The sequence below is a fragment of the Haematobia irritans genome, chromosome 5, assembly GCF_050003625.1.
Source record: "Haematobia irritans isolate KBUSLIRL chromosome 5, ASM5000362v1, whole genome shotgun sequence".
Taxonomy (NCBI): Eukaryota; Metazoa; Arthropoda; class Insecta; order Diptera; family Muscidae; genus Haematobia; species Haematobia irritans.
Window position 1 is genome coordinate 32062950 of NC_134401.1, and position 23011 is coordinate 32085960.

General features: G+C 33.2%; 2 protein-coding genes across 2 annotated transcripts; both read left to right on the forward strand.

Annotated features, from left to right (window-relative positions):
* Window positions 1–3834: 3834 nt before the first annotated feature.
* On the forward strand, window positions 3835–12147 carry LOC142238852 (uncharacterized). Its single transcript, XM_075310579.1, has 2 exons — window positions 3835–4093; window positions 10870–12147. Exon 2 carries the CDS (start codon window positions 10874–10876, stop codon window positions 11996–11998), a length of 1125 nt encoding a protein of 374 aa, XP_075166694.1. The 5' UTR covers window positions 3835–4093; window positions 10870–10873; the 3' UTR covers window positions 11999–12147.
* On the forward strand, window positions 5484–10826 carry LOC142239614 (uncharacterized). Its single transcript, XM_075311406.1, has one exon. The coding sequence runs from the start codon at window positions 5484–5486 to the stop codon at window positions 10824–10826; it is 5343 nt and encodes a 1780-aa protein (XP_075167521.1).
* Window positions 12148–23011: the final 10864 nt, after the last annotated feature.

The window sequence follows — 23011 nt, forward strand, 5'->3', positions numbered from 1 at the left end:
TTTACCAAAAAAAAAAAAAAAAACTACCAAACAAATAAAATTTTATTTTTATAGAAAATTTTGTCAAAATTTTATTTCTATAGAAAATGTTGTCAAAATTTTATTTCTATAGAAAATTTTATCAAAATTTTATTTCTATAGAATATTTTATCAAAATTTTATTTCTATAGAAAATTTGGTCAAAATTTTATGTCTATAGAAATTTTGGTCAAAATTTTATGTCTATAGAAATTTTGGTCAAAATTTTATTTCTATAACAAATTTTGTCAAAATTTTATTTCTTTAATTTAGATTGTTGAAATATATAAATTTTATTTCTATAGGAAATTTTGTCAAAATTTTATTTCTATAGAATTTTTTTTTCAAATTTTTACTTCTATAGAAAATTTTTTTCTACAGAAAAATTTTTACAAATTTTATATCTGTAGAAAATTTTGTCAAAATTGTATTTCAATAGAAAATTTCGTCAAAATTTTATTTATATAGGAAAGTTTGACAAAATTTTATTTCTATAGAAAATTTTTACAAAATTTTATTTCTATAGAAAATTTTGTCAAACTTTTATTTCTATAGAAAATTTTGTCAAAATTTTATTTCTGTATAAAAGCTTGTCAAAATTTTATTTCTATAGAAAATTTGGTCAAAATATAATTTTTATAGAAAATTTTGCAAAAATTTTATTTTTATAAAAAATTTACCCAAAATATTATTTCTATGAAAATGTTGTCAAAATTTTATATCTATAAAAATTTACCCACAATTATATTTCTATAGAATGTTTTATCAAAATTTTATTTCTATAGAAAATTGTCTCAAAATTTTATTTCTATAGAAAATTTACTAACAATTTTATTTCTAATAAAAATTTTGTCAATATTTTATATCTGTAGAAAATTTTGACAAAATTTTATATCTGTAGAAAATTTTGTCAAAATTTTATTTTATAGAAAATTTTTAAAAATTTTTTTGCTATAGAAAATTTTGTCAAGATTTTATTTTTATTAAAAATTTTGTCAAAATTTTATTTCTATAGAAAATTTTTTAAAATTGAATTTCTATAGAAAATTTTTTAAAATTTGATTTCTATAGAAAATTTGTTAAAATTTTATTTCTATAGAAAATTTTGTCAACATATTATTTCTATAGAAAGTTTAGTCAATATATACCGAGCAGATATGACTTCTAGACCAAATTTCATCCGATCCAGTTAAAATTGAATACGTGATGTCGGTTCTCCATGTTAAAAATCGATCCATAATTGTATATCTATATATATAAAGTTCAATCTATGTTTGTTTGTTTGTTTGTTTGTATGTTCCGAGTTGGCCCCGAAACGGCTGAACCGATTTACTTGAAACTTTCAGAGATCGTAGGGGGCGTTCATGTGGTGAAAATAGGGTACCTCATTTTTGGACACCTGGTCGCGGAGGGGGACTTTGTCGGACTTTTTGAAAATTGAACCAAAGTTGACCGATTTGCTTGAAATTTTCATTGAATGTTGGGGTTTGCATCTAGACAAAGATCCGCTACTTTTTATTTCGATATTTGGTGGCGGAGGGGGGCTTCCCCTTTGTTCGACTTTTTTTTTAAGTACAGTGAAAAAACTAAAATTCTCTAACTTATTTGAGATTTACAGAGAACATGCGGTGAGGTTATGGAATTAATATGGGGTACCTGATGATTTCATATGTGGACGGGGAGGGGGACTTCCCCCTTGCCCTACTTTTTGAAACTTGGAACAAAATTATGCGATTTGCTTGAAATTTTCATTGAATGTTGGGGTTGCCATCTAGACAAAAATCCGCTACATTATTTTTCGATATTTGGTCGGGGAGGGGGACCACCCCTTTGCCCGAATTTTTTTGTTTGAAAGTACAAACAAAACTAAACTCCCCCAACTGAAATTTTACGGAAAAAATGGGTTATGAAATGTATATCAGGTTCTTGATTTTTTAATAAAAATAAAAGGGCATAGGGAGACATCCGCTTCTCTTAAGTACATACAGAGAAACAATTAAACTTTTACCGAGTTACTTGAAATTTACAGAGGACTGGGGAGAGGTTACGATATTAATAGTTGATACCTGGATGTGATATTTGGACGGAAGAGAGGCCGCCCTTTTAGGCGTATAATTTGCTTGATATTTTCTGGGACGTTTACAAAAGATACGCTACGTCACTTTTCGATATTTAGTCGGGGAGGAGGTCCTCCTCTAAAACTGAAAAAAAACAATTCTTAAGTTTTCTTGAAATTTACATAGGCAGTGGGGGAAGGTTATGAACGAAGAGGACACTTCCTTCCCCCCCCCACACTTGAAGGAAAGTTTCAAGAATTTTCAGGGAAGGTTAGGGGTGCTACTCACTACGGTGTTTGTCGATATTGTATCGGGGAAAGTGACGTCCCTTTAAAACAATAGAGGACAATTTAAACATCTTCGATCTACTTGAAATTTACAGGGAACGTGGGAGGAGGTGATTAAATTTATACATGATTTTTAAATTAGCATATGATTTTTCGATATCTGGTTGGGGAAGGGGAAAAGTGAAATAAATTTTGTTGATTTACTTCTATAGAATTTATAGGGACCATTGAGTAGTTTTTGAAATTAATATAGGGTATGTGATAGTCCGATATCAGGTCGCAGTGGAGCGAAGGTGGGGAGAGGGTTCCCTTTTGTTCGTTTTTTTGTTTTTCTTAAATTGAAAGTAGAGGGTTGTCCGTAAATGGGAACTCGGTACATAATTTTATGATTTTTGCACAGGCTTCTGCCAGACTTCTTTTTAGTAAAGAACTTAAATTTACATGAAATTGGCAGCCAACGTAGAGGGTGCATCATTTTCCAACATTTTAGCAAATGTTAATGTGGTAAAATTTTTTACTACTTTTGCTTTTTCCGATTTATTGGATGGGGAACAGTAATTTTTTTATGTTATTATAATATAGTGGTTAATTTTCAGATATGTTGAGGAGAAGGATACCTTTCCTTGACAATCCACACTTAAAATTCACAAGAAATATAGAAGAAGGTACACCCTCTCCCGCCGTATTTGTACCTATAAACGAAAAATCAAGTAGTCCGATTTGTTTAAAAGAATTCAAATCTTTTGTTTTCAGCACGAAGGATATAGTTGACTAAGTTAATGCAAAATGTCTCTCCAAATACGCTTCGGAAGGCGCAGCGAAGCGGGCCGGGTTACGCTAGTAGCTATATATAAATCGACCCCAGTTTTAATTTTGGGTGCTTCTTGGAGGAGAAAATTTCATCCGATCCGGTTCAAATATGGTAATTGATTTCAGTATATACTCTGGAGGAGTGGAGATTAGGTTAGGTATAGGGGCACCCCATTATTTCAGACCCATTAAGACTATTCAGTAGTGAACTTTTCTCACTGAGTGCTGCCCCATTCCATGTTTAACTCAATGACAAGGGACCTCCTGTTTTTAGCCGAGTACCAACGGCTCCGCTACAAAAACGTTTTTGGTTTTGGTTCATTAATCGATTTATAATTTGATCACTATCTAAAGTAAATAAGCTTCATACCAGAAAATTGTTACAAATTGTTTAAGTTCAAATTCGTAAGGTCAAAATTTATTCGTTAGATGGGGACTGAAAATCTTGTAAAATGACAATTTCCCACTCGTTAGAAAATGTACCCTAAGCTCTGGATGCAGCTCTGTGCTTTCAGCACAATTCGTTACATTTTTCTAACGAGTCGCGCCATCACTGTCTTGCGGCGTCTAAGCTTTTGTTATTATTCGTTACTGGATTTCGTCCGTCCAACGATTGTTTTGTAAAAGGTAAATTAATCTCCCAAAAAAATTCAATAAAATTACGTTTTATTGAAACATTATTGAAAAGAAAAACTAAATCCTTGTGTTTTTATTTATTTTATTTCTCGGTGCTACGCATTCATTGGTCCAATCGAGCCGGATACTTGCTTACAGCAATTAATAAAGGATTTTGTTTTGTCTTTTTTTCAAAGGAAAGTGCTGATATTGTGAAGCAACAACAAAAAAGCAGCCACTTTGCAGCCATATTTGTGGAAGATTTCATTTGAAAAATTATTTAAATAATTATTTATCAACACACAGGTGCGTATGTCAGTGTTTTATTAAAATAATTGAGCAAATCGCGAGTGTTTTTAAATTTAAACCGCGGTCGTTTTACAACATCGATACAATTATTTCGTTTTGCCGACGGCAAATTGCATTTCAAAAAACACACATTCGTTGCTACATACGTACGTACATTTCTTTCGTTTGTTTAATTTCGTTTTGTTAAATGATATTCAAGTGAAAGAATAATCAAAATAAAAAGTGAAAAATCTATTGTATATATTGGTGTTGTGTGGTGAATTTAAACGTTGACAGTGCTTATTTACTTCAAAACATTATTTGCAATTACGTTGCCTTTAACTTGAAGTAAATAAAACAATAACAAAATACACGCAGACTCTAAAGGCTCTGTTGGTCGTATTACCATTGTAAACAAAGATCAATCGTCACTGCAGTCAACGTTTGAATTACATACCTACGTATGATCAGTGATACACACACGTATATACATACATATTTTTTTTGAGCTGTGTTTCTTTGGTTTATTTGTTAACCCTCACGGGGCCGCGAGTTGTAAATATTTTGAAGAAAATTATAAAAATTTTTGAAATTGAGTTTTTTGGGTTATCGTGTTGTATGACCCATTAGCGTTACGCGCATTAGTAAAAATTATCGTTTTGGTCACTGTGCACCCTACAGGCGGTCCGGTACGATCGTATAATTTTTATTTTATCATATATATTACGTATATATTTTTATTTCTATATCTTTTATTATTTGCGATATTTGATTTTTTTTTGGGGAGATTATTTGGCGTGGAAGTGTAGAGGTGTATTTTACAGTCCGTGCACCCTACATTTGGTCTTACAGACATTTTTTTATAATTTCTTATAATTTGTTGAATTTTTTGATCATCTGGTTTTCGTGTGTGAAGTTTTGATACAGCGGCAGTATTCTTCGATACACTGAGCGTAATTTTCGTAAATTCATTCATACACTGAGAGAAATAGTTCGAAGATTTTAGTAGAATTTTGAGATTTTTAGAATTTGACTTGAATAATTTGCCCATTTTTTTGTACACGGGGAAAATATGTTGTGATTCGGTACACTGAACGAAAATTAATTGTTTCTACACTGAGAGAAAAATAGTCCAATAGTTTACAAATTGTTTGAAATTTTTGATTTTAAGTTTTGAAGTGGTTGTTTTACGAACAATTGTTTACACTTCAAGAAATTTTGTGGTAATTTCGGTGCAGTGTGAGAATTTGATACACTGAAAGAAAAATTTTGTAAATTTTTGTTTTTGCATTTTTGGGCATTTTGTGCAAATTTATTGATTTTTCGGCCAGTTTTCGCTGTCGATAAGTGCGTGTTCACATACTTTACGAGTTTTTGTGAATTTTTGTGACGCTAAATTATTTTCAATATGCCAGTTAATACATTCGCGCGATTCATTAGAGCCGCTGATGCGGTTGTGAAGTTTGGGACACGGGTTAGCTCTTTGAAGGAGGAGAATTTAGATGTTTATTCTCTAAGGGCTCAGGTCGAAGAGGCGAAATCACTCTGGGAGAAAGTGAAAGAGAGGTATGAGGAGTGTTTAGACGATCTTCAGGAGGATTCAGATAAGGGAAAGGTAGAATCTGCTGACGGCAAGTATGAGGCAACTTATGATGCCTATATTCGTATTGTTTCCTCTATCGAAAGGAAAATAGACGGTCTAAAAGCCGTTCCTAGGGCGTCAACTCCTATACAGCAGGCCGATGTGGCGGATATTTCTGCTCGTTCTGGTAATGTGGATGTATCGGGAAATTCTCTTTTGTTAGGTGTTGACCATGGTGCGGTCCATAGTTTGGCTTTACCACCATGCGATATTGAGGTTTTCGATGGTGACTTTCAGTCTTGGCCAACATTTAGGGATTTGTTTACTGCTGTTTATGTAAAAAATTCCCGTCTGAGTGATATTGAGCGCTTGTGTCATTTGCTCAAAAAGACTAGTGGCGACGCCCGTGAAGTTGTAAGAAGACTTCCTCTCACTGATAGGAGTTTCGAGTTAGCTTGGAGGACGTTAAAGGAAACTTATGACAACTTGAGAATTTTAGTCAGCAATCAGTTGAAGCTTCTTTTTGACCTTCCGGTCTTAGACACCGAGACAAGTTCTGGGTTGAAGAACTTGCAGCGTGGTATAAATGCATGTATTTCGGCGATGGCTGTGAATAACGTTCCTACGAACGATTGGGATCCGATTTTGATATATTTGTGTGTGCAACGTCTACCGAAAATTAGTGTTACTTTGTGGGAACAGGGTATAAGTGATAAGTCTGCGTTGTCGTCTTGGGTGGACATGGATCGTTTTCTTACGGAAAGGATTCAGACACTCACGTGTCTCCGCGATTTGAAGGGTATCGATGCTTCGAAGAAAACTGATGGCAGGAAACTGCGAACGCATTTTACGAATGCAGCTCCGAAATCTTCGCCATCTAGGTCGCGTAATTCGCAATACACTTCTCATTCTTCTAGAGATTCCGTCGATAAGATGTGTATTCTTTGTCCACGACAAAGCCATCATCTTCGTGTTTGTCCGAGATTTAGGAATCTTTCTGTGAATGATCGGTTGACTGCTGTGAAACGGTACCGCTGTTGTTTCAATTGTCTATCTCGTAGACATGACGTTAACAACTGTGCTACATCTCGCAGTTGTGAGAAGTGTCAAGGAAGGCATCATACTTTGCTTCATCGCGATTCTTCCCGTTCTACGAATGTGGCGACTACGTCCTCGACAGTTTCGGCCGCTCGTCCTACGGATTCTAGCGGTTTGATTGACCCGCAGCCTTCCACTTCGTCTGGAATCGTGTCTGGTACTTCGGCCAGGCAAGTGTTTCATGTTTCCCAGAACAGGTCGGTACTATTAGGGACGGCTATGGTGAACATCGTTCATCAGGGTATGACGTACCCAGCTCGGGCTCTTATTGACCCAGCATCGGAAGCCTCCTTTATTACCGAAAAGATGCAAAAGTTGCTTAGAATTTCGACAACGAGTGCGGTGTCTTCAATATCGGGCGTGAATCAATCGGTTTCGATAACTTCTCGCGGTATTTGCCCTCTGAGTATAGGGTCACCCATAGATGGATCGGTCTTGGTAGAGGCGACTGCGTTGGTCCTGCCTAAGATTTCTGGGAATTTACCGTCTTTCCAAGTGAGTCGGAATTATATGTCACGTTTGCCTAATTTACGTTTAGCTGATCCTAATCTGTTCGATAGTCGTCCGGTTGATCTATTGTTGGGGGCAGACGTGTATCCCAGAATTATATTACAGGGGGTTCGGTCTGGTATTTTAGGATCGTTGATTGCTCAACAGACAGTCTTCGGTTGGCTCATTACTGGTTCAATTCCCACTTCTAATGTGACGGTTTTTTCAACGACTGTTGAATTTATGGAAGAAGATGGTCTTGACAAGACTCTTCTTCGGTTTTGGGAATTAGAGGACTTACCAAGACGGGCAATTTGTTCTCCCGCAGATAAATTTTGTGAAGAAAATTTTAAGAATACCACATATAGGGATTCCGATGGAAGATACGTAGTGACTCTTCCGATAAAACCCGAATTAAAGGGACAAGTTTTGCTTGGACATTCGCGGACAAGTTGTTTGAAGCAGTTTATTCGTGGTGAGGCTTCGCTTTTACGAAAGCCTGAAACAAAATTAATGTATGACGGGGTGATTAAAGAATATTTGGACTTGCAACATATGAGACCAGTGTCGTCGACTTCTCCTGCAGATCAAACTGTGTGTTATTTGCCACACCACCCGGTAATCAATCCGGACAAATTGACGTCCAAACTTCGAGTTGTCTTTAATGCTTCGCATAAGACCTCAAATGGTAAAAGTCTGAACGACATTCTTTATGTGGGACCCACATTACAATTGGAATTGGTTCATTTGATTTTGAGGTGGAGATTTTTCAGATATGTTTTTAATTGCGACATCACACAGATGTACCGCCAAATTAGGGTAAATTCGGCCCATACTTCTCTGCAGCGAATTGTCTTTAGGGACTCCCCACAAAAAGATGTACAAGACTATGAGCTGCAGACCGTGACATTTGGAGTGAATTGTGCTCCCTATTTAGCCATACGGACGTTATTGCAATTGGCCGATGACTCCGAAGATGAATATCCCCACGCGGCACATATTCTACGAAGGTGCATGTACGTGGATGATGTTTTGACAGGGTACCATAACGTGGATACTGCTGTTGAATCTAGGGATCAATTGATTAGGGTATTATCATCGGCAAAGTTCGAACTGAGGAAGTGGACTTCTAATGAGCTAGCCATTTTGGAATCGCTTCCGGCTGACCATTTGGTTGACGCCAAATTACTGGCATTTGTTGAGGCCAGTAGTTCGAAACCGTTGGGTATTAGGTGGAATGCGCAGTTGGACTTATTTTATTTTGAGATGAAACCGATTGAGCGAAAATCTCGGTTTACGAAGAGAGAGGTTTTATCGGCTATAGCTAGGCTATTTGACCCTGTTGGCTGGCTGGGGCCAGTTATTATAGTGGCGAAGATAATTATGCAACAGGTTTGGTTGGATAAGATAGGATGGGACGAGTCTCTTCCGTTACAAACTGAGCGACAATGGCGAAAGTTTGTCGAGACCTATCAGGATGTGAATCACGTTCGTATTCCTCGATGGGTCAATTACTCCACAGACTGTGAAGTAGAATTACATGTTTTTTCCGACGCCTCGGAAAAAGCATACGCGGGGGTAGTATATGTTCGTGTGGTTACGCCGCAGGGACAAATCTTCACCCATTTGCTATCTTGTAAGACTAAGGTAGCCCCCATCAAATCTATATCTTTGCCACGATTGGAGCTTTGTGGGGCAGTTTTGGCCTCCGAACTTTACAAGTCTATAGCCAGGGAGCTAGATATTGAGTTTCGCCGTGTTTATTGTTGGACGGATTCTACGATCGTCCGCTCTTGGCTTCGAAAGACGCCATCTACGTGGTCTACTTTCGTTGCGAATCGCGTATGTAGGATTCAGGAGAATACTGGGGGACAGAATTGGTACCATGTTCGCTCTGAGGACAATCCGGCCGACTTGGGAAGTCGCGGAGTGTCGCCTGCAGAGTTGGCGGTTTCGTCGCTTTGGTGGCATGGACCAGAGTGGCTCTGCTCAGATAGTTCTCAGTGGGATATAAATGATTTCACCCCTCTTGAGACTGACGTTGAGGTACGGGCGGTCAAGACTCACGCATCGTTTTTTACGAACTATGAGGACATTTTAGAGAGATTTTCTTCGTTAGATAGGGCTCTACGAGTCATCGCATATATATTTAGCTTTTATCAAAGGACCCATTATTCACATGCTAGTCGAAATGTGTATCACGGCACGACGTTGACGGCAACCGAATTAAAGGCAGTGAGATTACGTCTAGCTGTTCTTTCTCAAAGGGCTCATTATCCAGATGAGTACGGTTGTTTGATGGAAAAGAAACCGTTACGTTCCAGGAGTTCCTTGTTGTCATTGAATCCATTCCTGGATGAGGAGGGGGTTATGAGGTTGAATGGTCGTTTGAGTAGGTGTCCTACCCTGTCGTATAGTGAGCGACATCCAATTATAGTGCCGTATAATAGTAGATTCGCTAGGTTACTAGTGAAATATGTTCACGACATATCTATTCACGGAGGGAACCAGTTGGTTCTACGTCTTATTCGGATTGAGTATTGGATTCCTCGTTTAACATCTTTGATTAGATCGACTATTAACCGGTGTAAACGGTGTCTGTTGGATAGGAAGAAGTCTTGTACGCAGATCATGGCGGCTCTCCCACCGGAGAGAACTGTACTTACCAGACCGTTTACTACGACTGGCGTTGATTTTGCGGGGCCTTTCGAAATTAAGTCATTTATAGGGCGCGCATGTAAGATAACAAAGGGTTATGTTTGCGTGTTTGTATGCTTTTCGACGAAGGCCATACACTTGGAAGCCACATCAGACTTGTCTACGACAACGTTTCTGGCCGCTTTTCACAGATTTATATCTCGACGCGGTTGTCCCAAGACCATTTTTTCGGATAATGGTACAAATTTTGTAGGCGCTTCACGCGAAATGGAAAAGGATTTGAGATGTGTTTTTAAAGAAGGATGTGATAAGGTGTGTTCCGCATACCAGTTTCAGCAGCTTTCCTGGCAGTTTATCCCTGCCGGGGCGCCACATATGGGTGGTCTCTGGGAAGCTGCTGTCAAAAGCTTCAAGACGCATTTTAGGAAGCATGCATCAGGATTCAAATTTACATTTGAAGAGTTTTCGACTGTTCTTTCGAGAATTGAGGCTTGTTTAAATTCTAGGCCGTTGTGCCCAATGAGTGAACGTTCTCAAGAATTGGTAGCACTTACGCCTGGCCATTTTTTGGTAGGATCTCCGATCTTGGCGCCTCCTGAACAGTTAGAGGAGGAATCACCACTTCATTTGGTGCATCGATTTAGGAAAATGAAGGCGCTGTCGCAACAGTTCTGCTTACGGTGGAAAGAGGAATATTTGAAAAGCTTACAGAAAAGATATAAATGGAAATTTCCGCAGCGTGATATCGGAGTAGGGGACTTGGTAGTAATTCGTGATGAACAATTGCCTCCTACATCGTGGAAATTAGGTCGTGTGGATGACGTCCACCCGGGATCTGACGGTCGCGTTAGAGTTGCAGACGTGAGAACGGCAAACGGTGTTGTAAGACGACCGGTGGTAAAATTGGTCATACTGACCGAATAGTTTTCGATCGTTCATATAGTAAGCGTCATCTTTCTTTTCGCAGTACAATGGAAAATATGAGGGAAATTGTTAAGACTCTCCCTGACTACGAGGATGACGTCCCGATGTCCGATGAGGAAAAAGAGATTTTAGAAAATAATGTTGCACCGGTTCTTCGCGAGCCGTTACCAGCCATCGAGCAGGTCCCTGACGTCGGGATGACCCCAGTCGTCGCCTCTTCACCAGGGGTAGTACCGACGCAGAAAGTTGTCCCTCCGTCGGGGGCTGATACGGCTCCTGCTGACGTATCCGCAACCAACGTAGCCAAACCATCGTCATCCCCTACGGGGACTGCCCAAAAGAATTCAGGTGTGAATAAAAGAGGGCACTCGAATGTCTGTGTGTTGTGTATGCGAAGTCACAATCTACGGTCATGTCGCAAATTTTTGAACATGCGTTTGGAGCAACGATTGCGCACTGTAGTGTTGCATCGGGTATGTTCAAACTGTCTGGGCAGGTCTCACATGCGATCGACCTGCAATAGTCGCGAGAGGTGCCGCGAATGTGGAGATAGCCACCATACGCTGCTACATTCATTTGACCAGCAACAACGTCCATCCGCTCAAACCTTGTCGACGAGAAAGTCCAAGTCAAGTTCGTCCGTTAACTCGTCCGCGTACTGTATCACGAATACCGCTCCCATATCTGGTCCGATGTTGGTTCTACAACCAACCGTCACGCTTGGTCCCACTATAGTCCTCTTGCTTGTCTTGTCCGATCGTCGAATTCCTGTCCGAGCTGTCCTCGACCCGTGTGCGGGGTACAGTATGATTTGTAGCAGTTTAGCTCTCAGCCTACGGCTTATCTCAGCGATGACGTCGCATGACGCATTTTGTCCGCTTGTTGCTGTCTCCCGACACAATGCAGAAAGTAAATTGGTTTTTTCTGCCCGGGTAACAGACCTGACCCGTGTTGTCACCCCATCGTCGTCGGCTCCAGATACGATACGGGAACATTTCGAGTGTCTTCAGCTGGCCGACCCAAGGTTTTACCGTCCTTCCGGGGTGGGGTTGGTTCTAGGGCCCGATGTCTACGCACGGGTTCTAAAGACACAAATATTTTCGAGTCCTGGATTCCCATTGGCGCAGCTAACGATGTTTGGCTGGATAGTGTCAGGTCAATGCCAACCATAAGTGTCGTAGGTCATCCTGGCCAATAACCCAGACACTGCAGACCCTCCGGGTCAACGGCTCTACGAGCATTTAGTTAAGAAAGAATGAAGTTGGAAAAGATGAATACATGAACTAATAAAAAAAAAAAATTGCTCAATTTGAAAATGAAACTGACATCGCATTTTATATTTATTTTGATATTAAAATATTGTATGTAATGTCTATGTATTAATGAATTTCAATTACAACATAGCTGGATGTTGCAAGGCGGGCGGAATGTTTAAGTTCAAATTCGTAAGGTCAAAATTTATTCGTTAGATGGGGACTGAAAATCTTGTAAAATGACAATTTCCCACTCGTTAGAAAATGTACCCTAAGCTCTGGATGCAGCTCTGTGCTTTCAGCACAATTCGTTACATTTTTCTAACGAGTCGCGCCATCACTGTCTTGCGGCGTCTAAGCTTTTGTTATTATTCGTTACTGGATTTCGTCCGTCCAACGATTGTTTTGTAAAAGGTAAATTAATCTCCCAAAAAATTCAATAAAATTACGTTTTATTGAAACATTATTGAAAAGAAAAACTAAATCCTTGTGTTTTTATTTATTTTATTTCTCGGTGCTACGCATTCACAAATGTTATAACGAATTTACCATACCCCTTCATTTAAAATAGTATTCATTACCAACAAAAGAGTAACATTCCACACATATTTATATTTAAAATGTTTGGTTATTGCTACAGGCATAGTGGGGTGAACGTTCAGTATTACACTTCTTGCAAAGCACTGAAGTTAGAGTTCCTTTCTTGTATATGCCCTCGGCTTTCTAGCATTACAACTTCTTGGCATTCCAGCATTATTGTAAGCTGCTCCTTGGTATAATTTTGCTTTACATTCATACTATACGCTTACATGAAATAAAAGAAATATATATTTTTTATGGTGACATTGTTATGGTCAAGTATGTGTTTTTCTATTGTTACCTCATAAAATGTTACATATTATGTGTTTCCTGTTGCTGGTTTTTTGATATCTTGTTACATTTACTGAAAACCCTGAACACTGAACCCTGAAGAAGTTTTGTAAATGTCTTTTGGTTGTCCTCCACACGATTCACACGTAGAGTAAAAATAATGGGCAACGATATTCCTGTATGACGCTTACAAAAGACTAAAAATGAACCAACGTCACACAGAAACGACATTAAAAGATATTACCTTGATCCAGAGAAGTATTAAGAAAATATATTACCGCGTTCCAATCGTTTTCATAGAAGCTGGCCTCAAGAAATGTGACATATTTTCGGAAAGTTTTGAAGTGTTTTATGAAGATTATAGAGGTACAACGTTACCACGGTTACCACAATTGGTACAATTCTACCAAAAATGCTAGATTTTTTACCGTTTGATAGACTGGTAGAGTCTTGATGTTTTGGTAGATTTTGCAAAATATTCCTCTCTAAAAAATTTTCTATAGAAATAAAATTTTGACAAAATTTTTTTAAGGAATAAAATTTTGACAAAGCTTCCTATAGAAATAGAATTTTGACAAAATTTTCGATAGAAATAAAATTTTGACACAATTTTCTATAAAAATAAAATTTTGACACAATTTTCTATAGAAATAAAATTTTGACAAAATTTTCTATAGAAATACAATTTTGACAAAATTTTCTATAGAAATAAAATTTTGACAAAATCTTCTATAGAAATAAAATTTTGACAAAATATTCTATAGAAATAAAATTTTGACAAAAAATTCTATAGAAATAAAATTTTGGGCAATTTCTCTATAAAAATAAAATTTTGGCTAAATTCTCTTAAGAAATAAAATTTTGGCCAGATTTTTCTATATATAGACAAAATTTTCCGAAGAACTAAGTTTTTTTCAAAAATTTCTTTAGAAATAAAATTTTGACAAAAGTTTATATAGAAATAAAATTTTAACAAAATTTTCTATAAAAATAAAATTTTGACAAAATTTTCTATATAAATAACATTTTGACAAAACTTTTTATAGAAATAGAATTTTGACAAAGTTTCCTATAGAAATAGAATTTTGAAAAAGTTTCCTATAGAAATAAAATTTTGACAAAATTTTCTATAGAAATAAAATTTTGACAAAATTTTCTATAGAAATAAAATTTTGACAAAATTTTCCGAAGAAGTAATTTCTTTTCAAAAATTTCTTTAGAAATAAAATTTTGACAAAATTTTCTATACAAATAAAATTTTGACACAATTTTTATAGAAATAAAATTTTGACACAATTTTCTATATAAATAAAATTTTGACACAATTTTCTATAGAAATAAAATTTCGACAAAATTTTTTATAGAAATAAAATTTTGACAAAATTTTTTATAGAAATAAAATTTTGACAAAATTTTTTACAGAAATAGAATTTTGACAAAATTTTCTATAGAAATAAAATTTTGACAAAATTTTCTATAGAAATAAAATTTTGACAAAATTTTCTATAGAAATAAAATTTTGACAAAATTTTCTATAGAAATAAAATTTTGACAAAATTTTCTATAGAAATAAAATTTTGACACAATTTTCTATATAAATAAAATTTTGACACAATTTTCTATAGAAATAAAATTTCGACAAAATTTTCTATAGAAATAAAATTTTGACAAAATTTTCTATGGAAATAACATTTTGACACAATTTACTATAGAAATAAAATTTTGGGCAATTTTTCTATAAAAATAAAATTTTGGGCAATTTTTCTATAAAAATAAAATTTTTGCTAAATTCTCTATAGAAATAAAATTTTAGCCAAATTTTTCTATAGAAATTAAATTTTGACAAAATTTTCCGAAGAAGTAATTTCTTTTCAAAAATTTCTTTAGAAATAAAATTTTGACAAAATTTTCTATACAAATAACATTGTGACAAAATTTTTTATAGAAATAAAATTTTGACACAATTTTCTATAGAAATAAAATTTTGACACAATTTTCTATAGAAATAAAATTTCGACAAAATTTTCTATAAAAATAAAATGTTGGCTACATTCTCTATAGAAATAAAATTTTGGCCAAATTTTCTATAGAAATAAACTTTTGACAAAATTTTCTAAAGATATAATATGTTGACAAAATTTTGATGAAATTTTGGCCAAATTTTCTATAGAAATAAAATTTTGACAAAATTTTCCGAAGAAATAATTTTCTTTGTTTCAAAACTTTCTTTAGAAATAAAATTTTGACAAAATTTTTTATAGAAATAAAATTTTGACAAAATTTTCTATAGAAATTAAATTTTGACAAAATTTTCAACAGAAATAACATTTTGATAAAATTTTTTATAGAAATAAAATTTTGACACAGTTTTCTATAGAAATAAAATTTTGACAAAATATTGTATAAAAATAAAATTTTGACAAAATTTTCCATAGAAATAAACTTTTGGCTACATTCTCTATAGAAATAAAATGTTGGCCAAATTTTCTATAGAAATAAACTTTTGACAAAATTTTCTAAAGATATAATATGTTGACAAAATTTTGACGAAATTTTTGCCAAATTTTCTATAGAAATAAAATTTTGACAAAATTTTCCGAAGAAATAATTTTCTTTTTTTCAAAACTTTCTTTAGAAATAAAATTTTGACAAAATTTTTTATAGAAATAAAATTTTGACAAAATTTTTTTTAGAAATAAAATTTTACGTATTTTTGTGTGTTGTTGACCTAATTTTGACAAAATTTTCTATAGAAATAAAATTTTGACACAATTTTCTATAGAAATAAAATTTTGACAGAATTTTCTATAGAAATAAAATTTCGGCAAAATTTTCTATAAAAATAAATTTTTGGATACATTCTCTGTAGAAATAACAATTTGGCCAAATTTTCTATAGAAATAAACTTTTGACAAAATTTTCTATAGATATAATATGTTGACAAAATTTTGACGACGTTTGGCAGTAAAATTTTGGCCAAATTTTCTATAGAAATAAAATTTTAACAAAATTTTCTATAGAAATAAAATTTTGGCCAAATTTTCATAGAAATAAAATTTTGACACAATTTTCTATATAAATAAATTTTTGACACAATTTTCTATAGAAATAAAATTTCGACAAAATTTTCTATAAAAATAGAATTTTGACAAAGTTTTCTATAGAAATAAAATTTTGACCAAATTTTCTATAAAAATAAAATTATTATTTTTGGCGATATGGACCAATTTGTATGTGATTGGCTATATATAACTATAGATCGATATGGACCAATTTTGGCATGGTAGTCAGCTGCCATATTTTAGCGCAATGTACCATATTTCAACCGAATCGGATGAATTTTGCTCCTCCAAGAAGTTCCGGAGGTCAACTCTAGGGGTTAATTTATGTGGGCGCCATATATAATTATAGACCGATATGGATCAATTTTTGCATGGTTGTTAGATACCATATAATAACACCACGTACCACGTAAATTTCAACCGAATCGTATGATATTTGGTTCTCTAAAAGGTTCCGCAAGCCAATTCTGGGTTCGGTTTATATGGGGGCCAAAGGGCCAAAGGGACCATTTGCAATACTATCCGACCTACATCAATAACAACTACTCTTGCCAAGTTTCAAGTCGATAGCTTGTTTGGTTCGGAAGTTAGTGTGATTTCAACAGACGGACGGGCGGACATGCTTAGATCGTCACAGAGTTTCACCACGACCCAGAATTTATACTTTATGTAAGACATGGAGTCTTATATATTTCGATGCCACCGTGGTGCACTGGCCGCCTTGCTTACACAAGGTCTTGGGTTCGATTCCTGCTTCGACCGAACACCAAAAAGTTTTTCAGCGGTGGATTATCCCACCTCAGTAATGCTGCTGACATTTCTGAGGGTTTCAAAGCTTCTCTAAGTGGTTTCACTGCAATGTGGAACGCCGTTCGGACTCGGCTATAAAAAGGATGTCCCTTTTCATTGAGCTTAACATAGAATCGGGCAGCACTCAGTGATAAGAGAGAAGTTCACCAATGTGGTATCACAATGGACTGAATAGTCTAAGTGAGCCCGATACATCGGGCTGCCACCTAACCTAACGTAACCTAACACATACACCATTTTATGGTGGAAGGTATAAAAAGGAGTTTTTTTTTCAACACTTCATTTTAAAGACTTTTTTACTTGAAACATAGTGTAAGTTATACTTAAAGGACTTTGATAGTACATCAACCAATACCAAGATCATTAGTGTAAAGACAAAATCATTGGAACGGGCATGCCTTTTGCATTGTAGCTAAATTGATTAAGAATTTCACCACGACAAACAATATGTATACTTTCGGGTCTGAGACCAATGTATGTTATTTATGCGTTACAATCAATATGACAAAGTTGGTGGAGGGTAGAAAAATATGCCAATATAGAAGCACCGAAATGATATTCTAATTAGATTCTGCAATTTTTATAACTTTCTCTTATTTTTATCATTCAAATCCATAAAAAAGTCATTTTCAAAAATTTGTCATTTATATTGATAACAGCTTGCTACTTTGTGTCTCAAACAAAAGATAACATAATAGTATTAACAACTTAATTTGAATTAAATACATTTCTTTACATCTTTGACCTGATTTTATGGGTAAAGCGACTTTTTGCTATCACACAAGCTACAAAGCTTGCCCTCAATCGCGTATTCAATAACAAGAGCAATACAAAAACACAACAACATTAATAACAAACGAAACAAGTGGCCTTTGTGTGAATCGAACAGGCGGAAACGGAACTCCAATCAGCCATAAAGTTAACAACACTATCCACGAACATTGCGATAACACATACGAATATGTGTTTTCGCCAAACACACGCACGCACACACATTCGTACCCATATTCATTCATTGTGGGTGCAATGCTTGTATGCTTATACACTAATACGTGTGGTTTTATTTTCGATGAGTGAAAATAGCGAATTTCACGCCCACTTTTCACGCACATCAGGTCCAGACTAAGACCTCGGTGAATTTATTTTAAAAATAAACTTTTACCACAGTGAATGGAATAGCACAAACCGCAAGTATAAAGCAAGAGAAGCTGTGTGGACGGTACTGGTACTACAGGAAAGTGTTAGAGTGAACAAAAAGAGACCGACAAAGCCAAAACTACGAGAGTAAAACCCCATTATACAAAATGTTCAATTAAAATTGCTTTTATTCCATATTCCACTTGACACAAACACAGTGGGAAGATCTTGATTAGAAAGCATTTGAACAACAAAATATTTTGTATATTGTAGTTTGTTTTAGTTAAAAGCTTGATTGAAAAAAAAATATTATAAAACCAATAGCGTTCAATCCCAGTTTCGACCGAACATCAAAATGTTTTTCAAAAGCAAAAATGTCAAAAATAAAATCAACTTTGGGAATCAGTTTAGCTTTGTTCGAATTGACTACATTTGGTCCATTTTATAGCCTTCAAATAGTTGAATGTGTAAATTTTCAGCTGACTTCTTTGGCAAGTAAGCCTGATTATTTAGCTTATTGACAAATTGTTGGAATGACTTCTCATCGGATAAAACCAAATGTGGAAACTGGCAAATCCTTGCCTCATTCCAGTCTAATAGTTTTTTTGTGTCGGAGATCTCTTGAGCTTTTGGGAAATCCCATGGCTTTAGTCCATTCTCATTTTGCAATATTGTATTCGTTCTCGCAATATTTTCAGCAGACGAGTACGTTTTCTACCAACGAGATGTGGATTTCGATGAATTTTCTCAAAATTTTATTTCTATAAAAAATTTTCTCAAGAGCTTATTTCTACAGAAAATTTTCTCAAAAGTTTATTTCTAAAGAAATTTTTTTTTCTATTAACATTTCTCTCAAAATTTTATTTAAATAGCACATTTTCTCAAAATGTTATTTCTATTGAAAATTTTCTCAAAATTTTATTTCTACAGAAATTTTTTCAACATTTTATTTCAATAGTACATTTTGTCAAACTTCGATTTTTATTAACATTTCTCTTCAAATTTTATTTCTATAAAAATTTCGTCACAGTTGTATTTCTATAGAAAATATTGTCAAAATTGTATTTCTACAGCAAATTTTACCAAAGTTTTATTTCCACAGCAAATTTGGTCAAAATTTTATTTATATAGCAAATTTTGTCTATTAACATTTTTCTCAAAATTTTATTTCTGTCGAAAGTTTTGTCAAAATTTTATTTCTATAGAAAATTTTTTCAAAATTTTATTTCTGTCGAAAATTTTATCAAAATTTTATTTCTATAGAAAATTTTTTCAAAATTTTATTTCTATAGAAAATTTTATCAAAATTTTATTTCTATAGAAAATTTTGTATAAATTTTATTTTTATAGAAAATTTTGTCAAAGTTTTATTTCTATAGAAAATTTTATGAAAATTTTATTTCTATAAAAAATTTTGTCAAAATTTTATTTCTATAGAAACTTTTGTCAAAATTTTATTTCTATAGAAAATTTGTTCAAAACATTATTTCTATAGAAAATTTTGTCAAAATTTTATTTTTATAGAAAATTTTGTCAAAATTTTATTTCTATAGAAAATTTTGTGAAAATTTTATTTCTATAGAAAATTTTGTCAAAATTTTATTTCTATAGAAACTTTTGTCAAAATTGTACTTCTATGGATAATTTTGTCAAAATTTTATTTCTATTGAAAATTTTGTCAAAATTTTATTTCTGTAGAAAATTTCCGTAGAAAATTTTGTCAAAATTTTATTTCTGTAGAAAATTTGGTCAAAATTGTATTTCTATAGAAAATTTTGTCAAAATCTTATTTCTATAGAAAAATTTGTCGAAACTTTATTTCTGCAGAAAATTTTGTCAAAATTTTGTTTCAATAGAAAATTTTGTCAACATTTTATTTCTATACAAAATTTTGTTAAAATATTATTTCTATAGAAAACTTTGTCAAAATTTTATTTCTATAAAAATTTTGTCAAAATTTTATTTCTATAGAAAATTTTGTCAAAATTTTATTTCAATAGAAAATTTTGTCAACATTTTATTTCTATACAAAATTTTGTCAAAATATTATTTCTATAGAAAACTTTGTCAAAATTTTATTTCTATAGAAAATTTTATCAAAATTTTATTTCTATAGAAAATTTTGTCAAAATTTTATTTCTATAGAAAATTTTGTCAAAATTTCATTTCTATAGAAAACTTTGTCAAAATTTTATTTCTATAGAAAATCTTGTCAAAATTTTATTCGTAAAGAAAATTATCTCGAAATTTTATTTTGTAGAAAATTTTCTCAAAACTTTATTTCTGTAGAAAATTTTGTCAAAATTGTATTTCTATACAAAATTTTGTTAAAATTTTATTTCTATACAAAATTTTATTAAAATTTTATTTCTATAGAAAATTTTCTCAAAATTTTATTTCTGTAGAGAATTTTGTCAAGGTTGTATTTCTATAGAAAATCTTGTCAAAATTGTGTTTCTATAGAAAATTTTATCAAAGCTTTATTTCTATAGAAAATTTTGTCAAAATATTATTTCTATAGAAAATTTTGTCAAAATTTTATTTCTATAGAAAAATTTGTCTACATTTTATTTCTACACAAAATTTTGTTAAAATTTTATTTCTATAGAAAATTTTGTCAAAATTTGATTTCTATCGAAAATGTTGTCAACATTTTTTTTCTAAAAAAAGTCTAGTCAACAATTTATTTCTAAAGAAAATCTTGTCAAAATTTTATTTCTATAAAAATTTTGTCAAAATTTTATTTCTATACAAAATTTTGTTAAAATGTTATTTCTATAGAAAATTTTGTTAAAATTTTATTTCTATAGAAAATTTTGTCAAAATCTTATTTCCATAGAAAATTTTGTTAAAATTTTATTTCTATAGAAAATTTTGTCAAAATTTTATTTCTATAGAAAATTTTGTCAAAATTTTATTTCTATAGAAAATTTTGTCAAAATTTTATTTCTATAGAAAATTTTGTCAAAATTTTATTTCTAAAGAAAATTTTGTCAAAATTTTATTTCTATAGAAAATTTTGTCAAAATTTTATTTCTATAGAAATTTTTGTCAAAATTTTATTGGTATAGAAAATTTTGTCAAAATTGTATTTCTGTAGAAAATTTTGTCAAAATTTTAGTTCTATAGAAAAGTTTGTCAAAATGTTATTTCTATAAAAAATCTTCTCAAAATTTTACTTCTATAGAAAATTTTGTCCAGAAATTTTATTCCTACAGAAAGTTTTATCAAAATTTTTATACCCTAAACCAAGGTATAATAAGTTTGATCGGCCAAAAAATGTGGCTACCAGAAATATTGATTTTAGACCCCATAAAATATATACCGATCGACTCAGAATCACCTCCTGAGTCGATCTAGCGCTTGGTGTCCGTCCGTCTGTCCATGTATTTGTTGTTCACAGGATTCCGATCGCAATTATTAATCGATTTTGATGAAATTTGGTACAGGGAGTTTTTTGGGAACAAGGACGAACGCTATTGAATTTGAAGAAATCGGATCAAATTTAGATATAGCTCCCATATATATGTATCGCCCGATTTCGACAAATGGGGTCACGTTGCGTTTGTTTTCAAACAGATCGTCACCAAATTTGGCAAAAGGTAATCTTTTTCATCGTTCTTCATGTCTGCAACATTTCATTTAAATCGGTTCAGATTTAGATATAGCTCCCATATATATGTATCGCCCGATTTTCCCAAATTTGGCCATAAAAACCTTATTTATTAAGCAATCTTACTAAAACTTGGCTTACTCTAATCTTTTATAGTACTGACAATATGTTCCAAAAATAATCGAAATCGGTTCAGATATAGATATAGCTCCCATATATATGTATCGCCCGATTTGGTCAAATTTGGCCGTAAAACCCTTATTTATCAACCGATCGTACTTAAAGTTGGCTAAATGTAATCTTCTATAGCTCTAACTGTATGTGCGAAATTTCATCGAAATCGGTTCAAATTTAGATATAGCTCCCATATATATTTATCGCCCGATTTTGAAAAATTTGCCCCTAATAACCTTATTTTTGACCATAGGGGCCTCATTTATTAACTGATCGTACTCAAATTTTACACAAAGTGACCTTCTGTGGTATCAATCATACCTGCAAAATATTATACAAATTGATTCAGATTTAGATATAGGTCCCATATATATGTATCGCTCGATTTTGTCATATTTGGCCATAATTCTCTTATTTATTAACCTATGTTATTCAAATTTCAAATTTCGATGTACTAGTTGATCGAATTTAGACTTACATGTAGTTCTTACGTAAATCTATTGCCCTATTTGCAGTAATTTGGATTTATTAACCACAACTAATTGACCGATTTCCTCTTTATACCCTGCTCCACACTGTGGAACAGGGTATTATAAGTTAGTGCATATGTTTGCAACACCCAGAAGGAGACGAGATAGACACATGGTGTCTTTGGCAAAAATGCTAAGGGTGGGCTCCTGAGTCGATATAGCGATGTCCGTCTGTCCGTGAACACATTTTTGTAATCAAAGTCTAGGTCGCAGTTTTAGTTCAATCGACTTCAAATTTGGCACAAGTATGTGTTTTGGCTCAGAATAGATCCCTATTGATTTTGGAAGAAATCGGTTCAGATTTAGATATAGCTCCCATATATATATATTTCGCCCGATATGGACTTATATGGCCCCAGAAGCCAGAGTTTTACCCTAATTTACTTAAAATTTTGCACAAGAAGAACAATTAGTACTATAGTCAAGTGTGCCAAATTTTATTGAAATCGGTTCAGATTTAGATATAGCTCCCATATATCTTTCGCCCGATATGGACTAATACGGTCCCAGAAGCCAGAGTTTTACCCCTATTTGGTTGAAATTTTGCACAGGGAGTAGAATTAGCATTGTAGCTATGCGTGCCAAATTTTGTTGAAATCGGTTCAGATTTAGATATAGCTCCAATATATAGCTTTCGCCCGATTTACACTCATATGACCACAGAGGCTAATTTTTTGCTCCGATTTAGTTGAAATTTTGCACAGGGAGTAGAATTAGCATTGTAGCTATGCGTGCA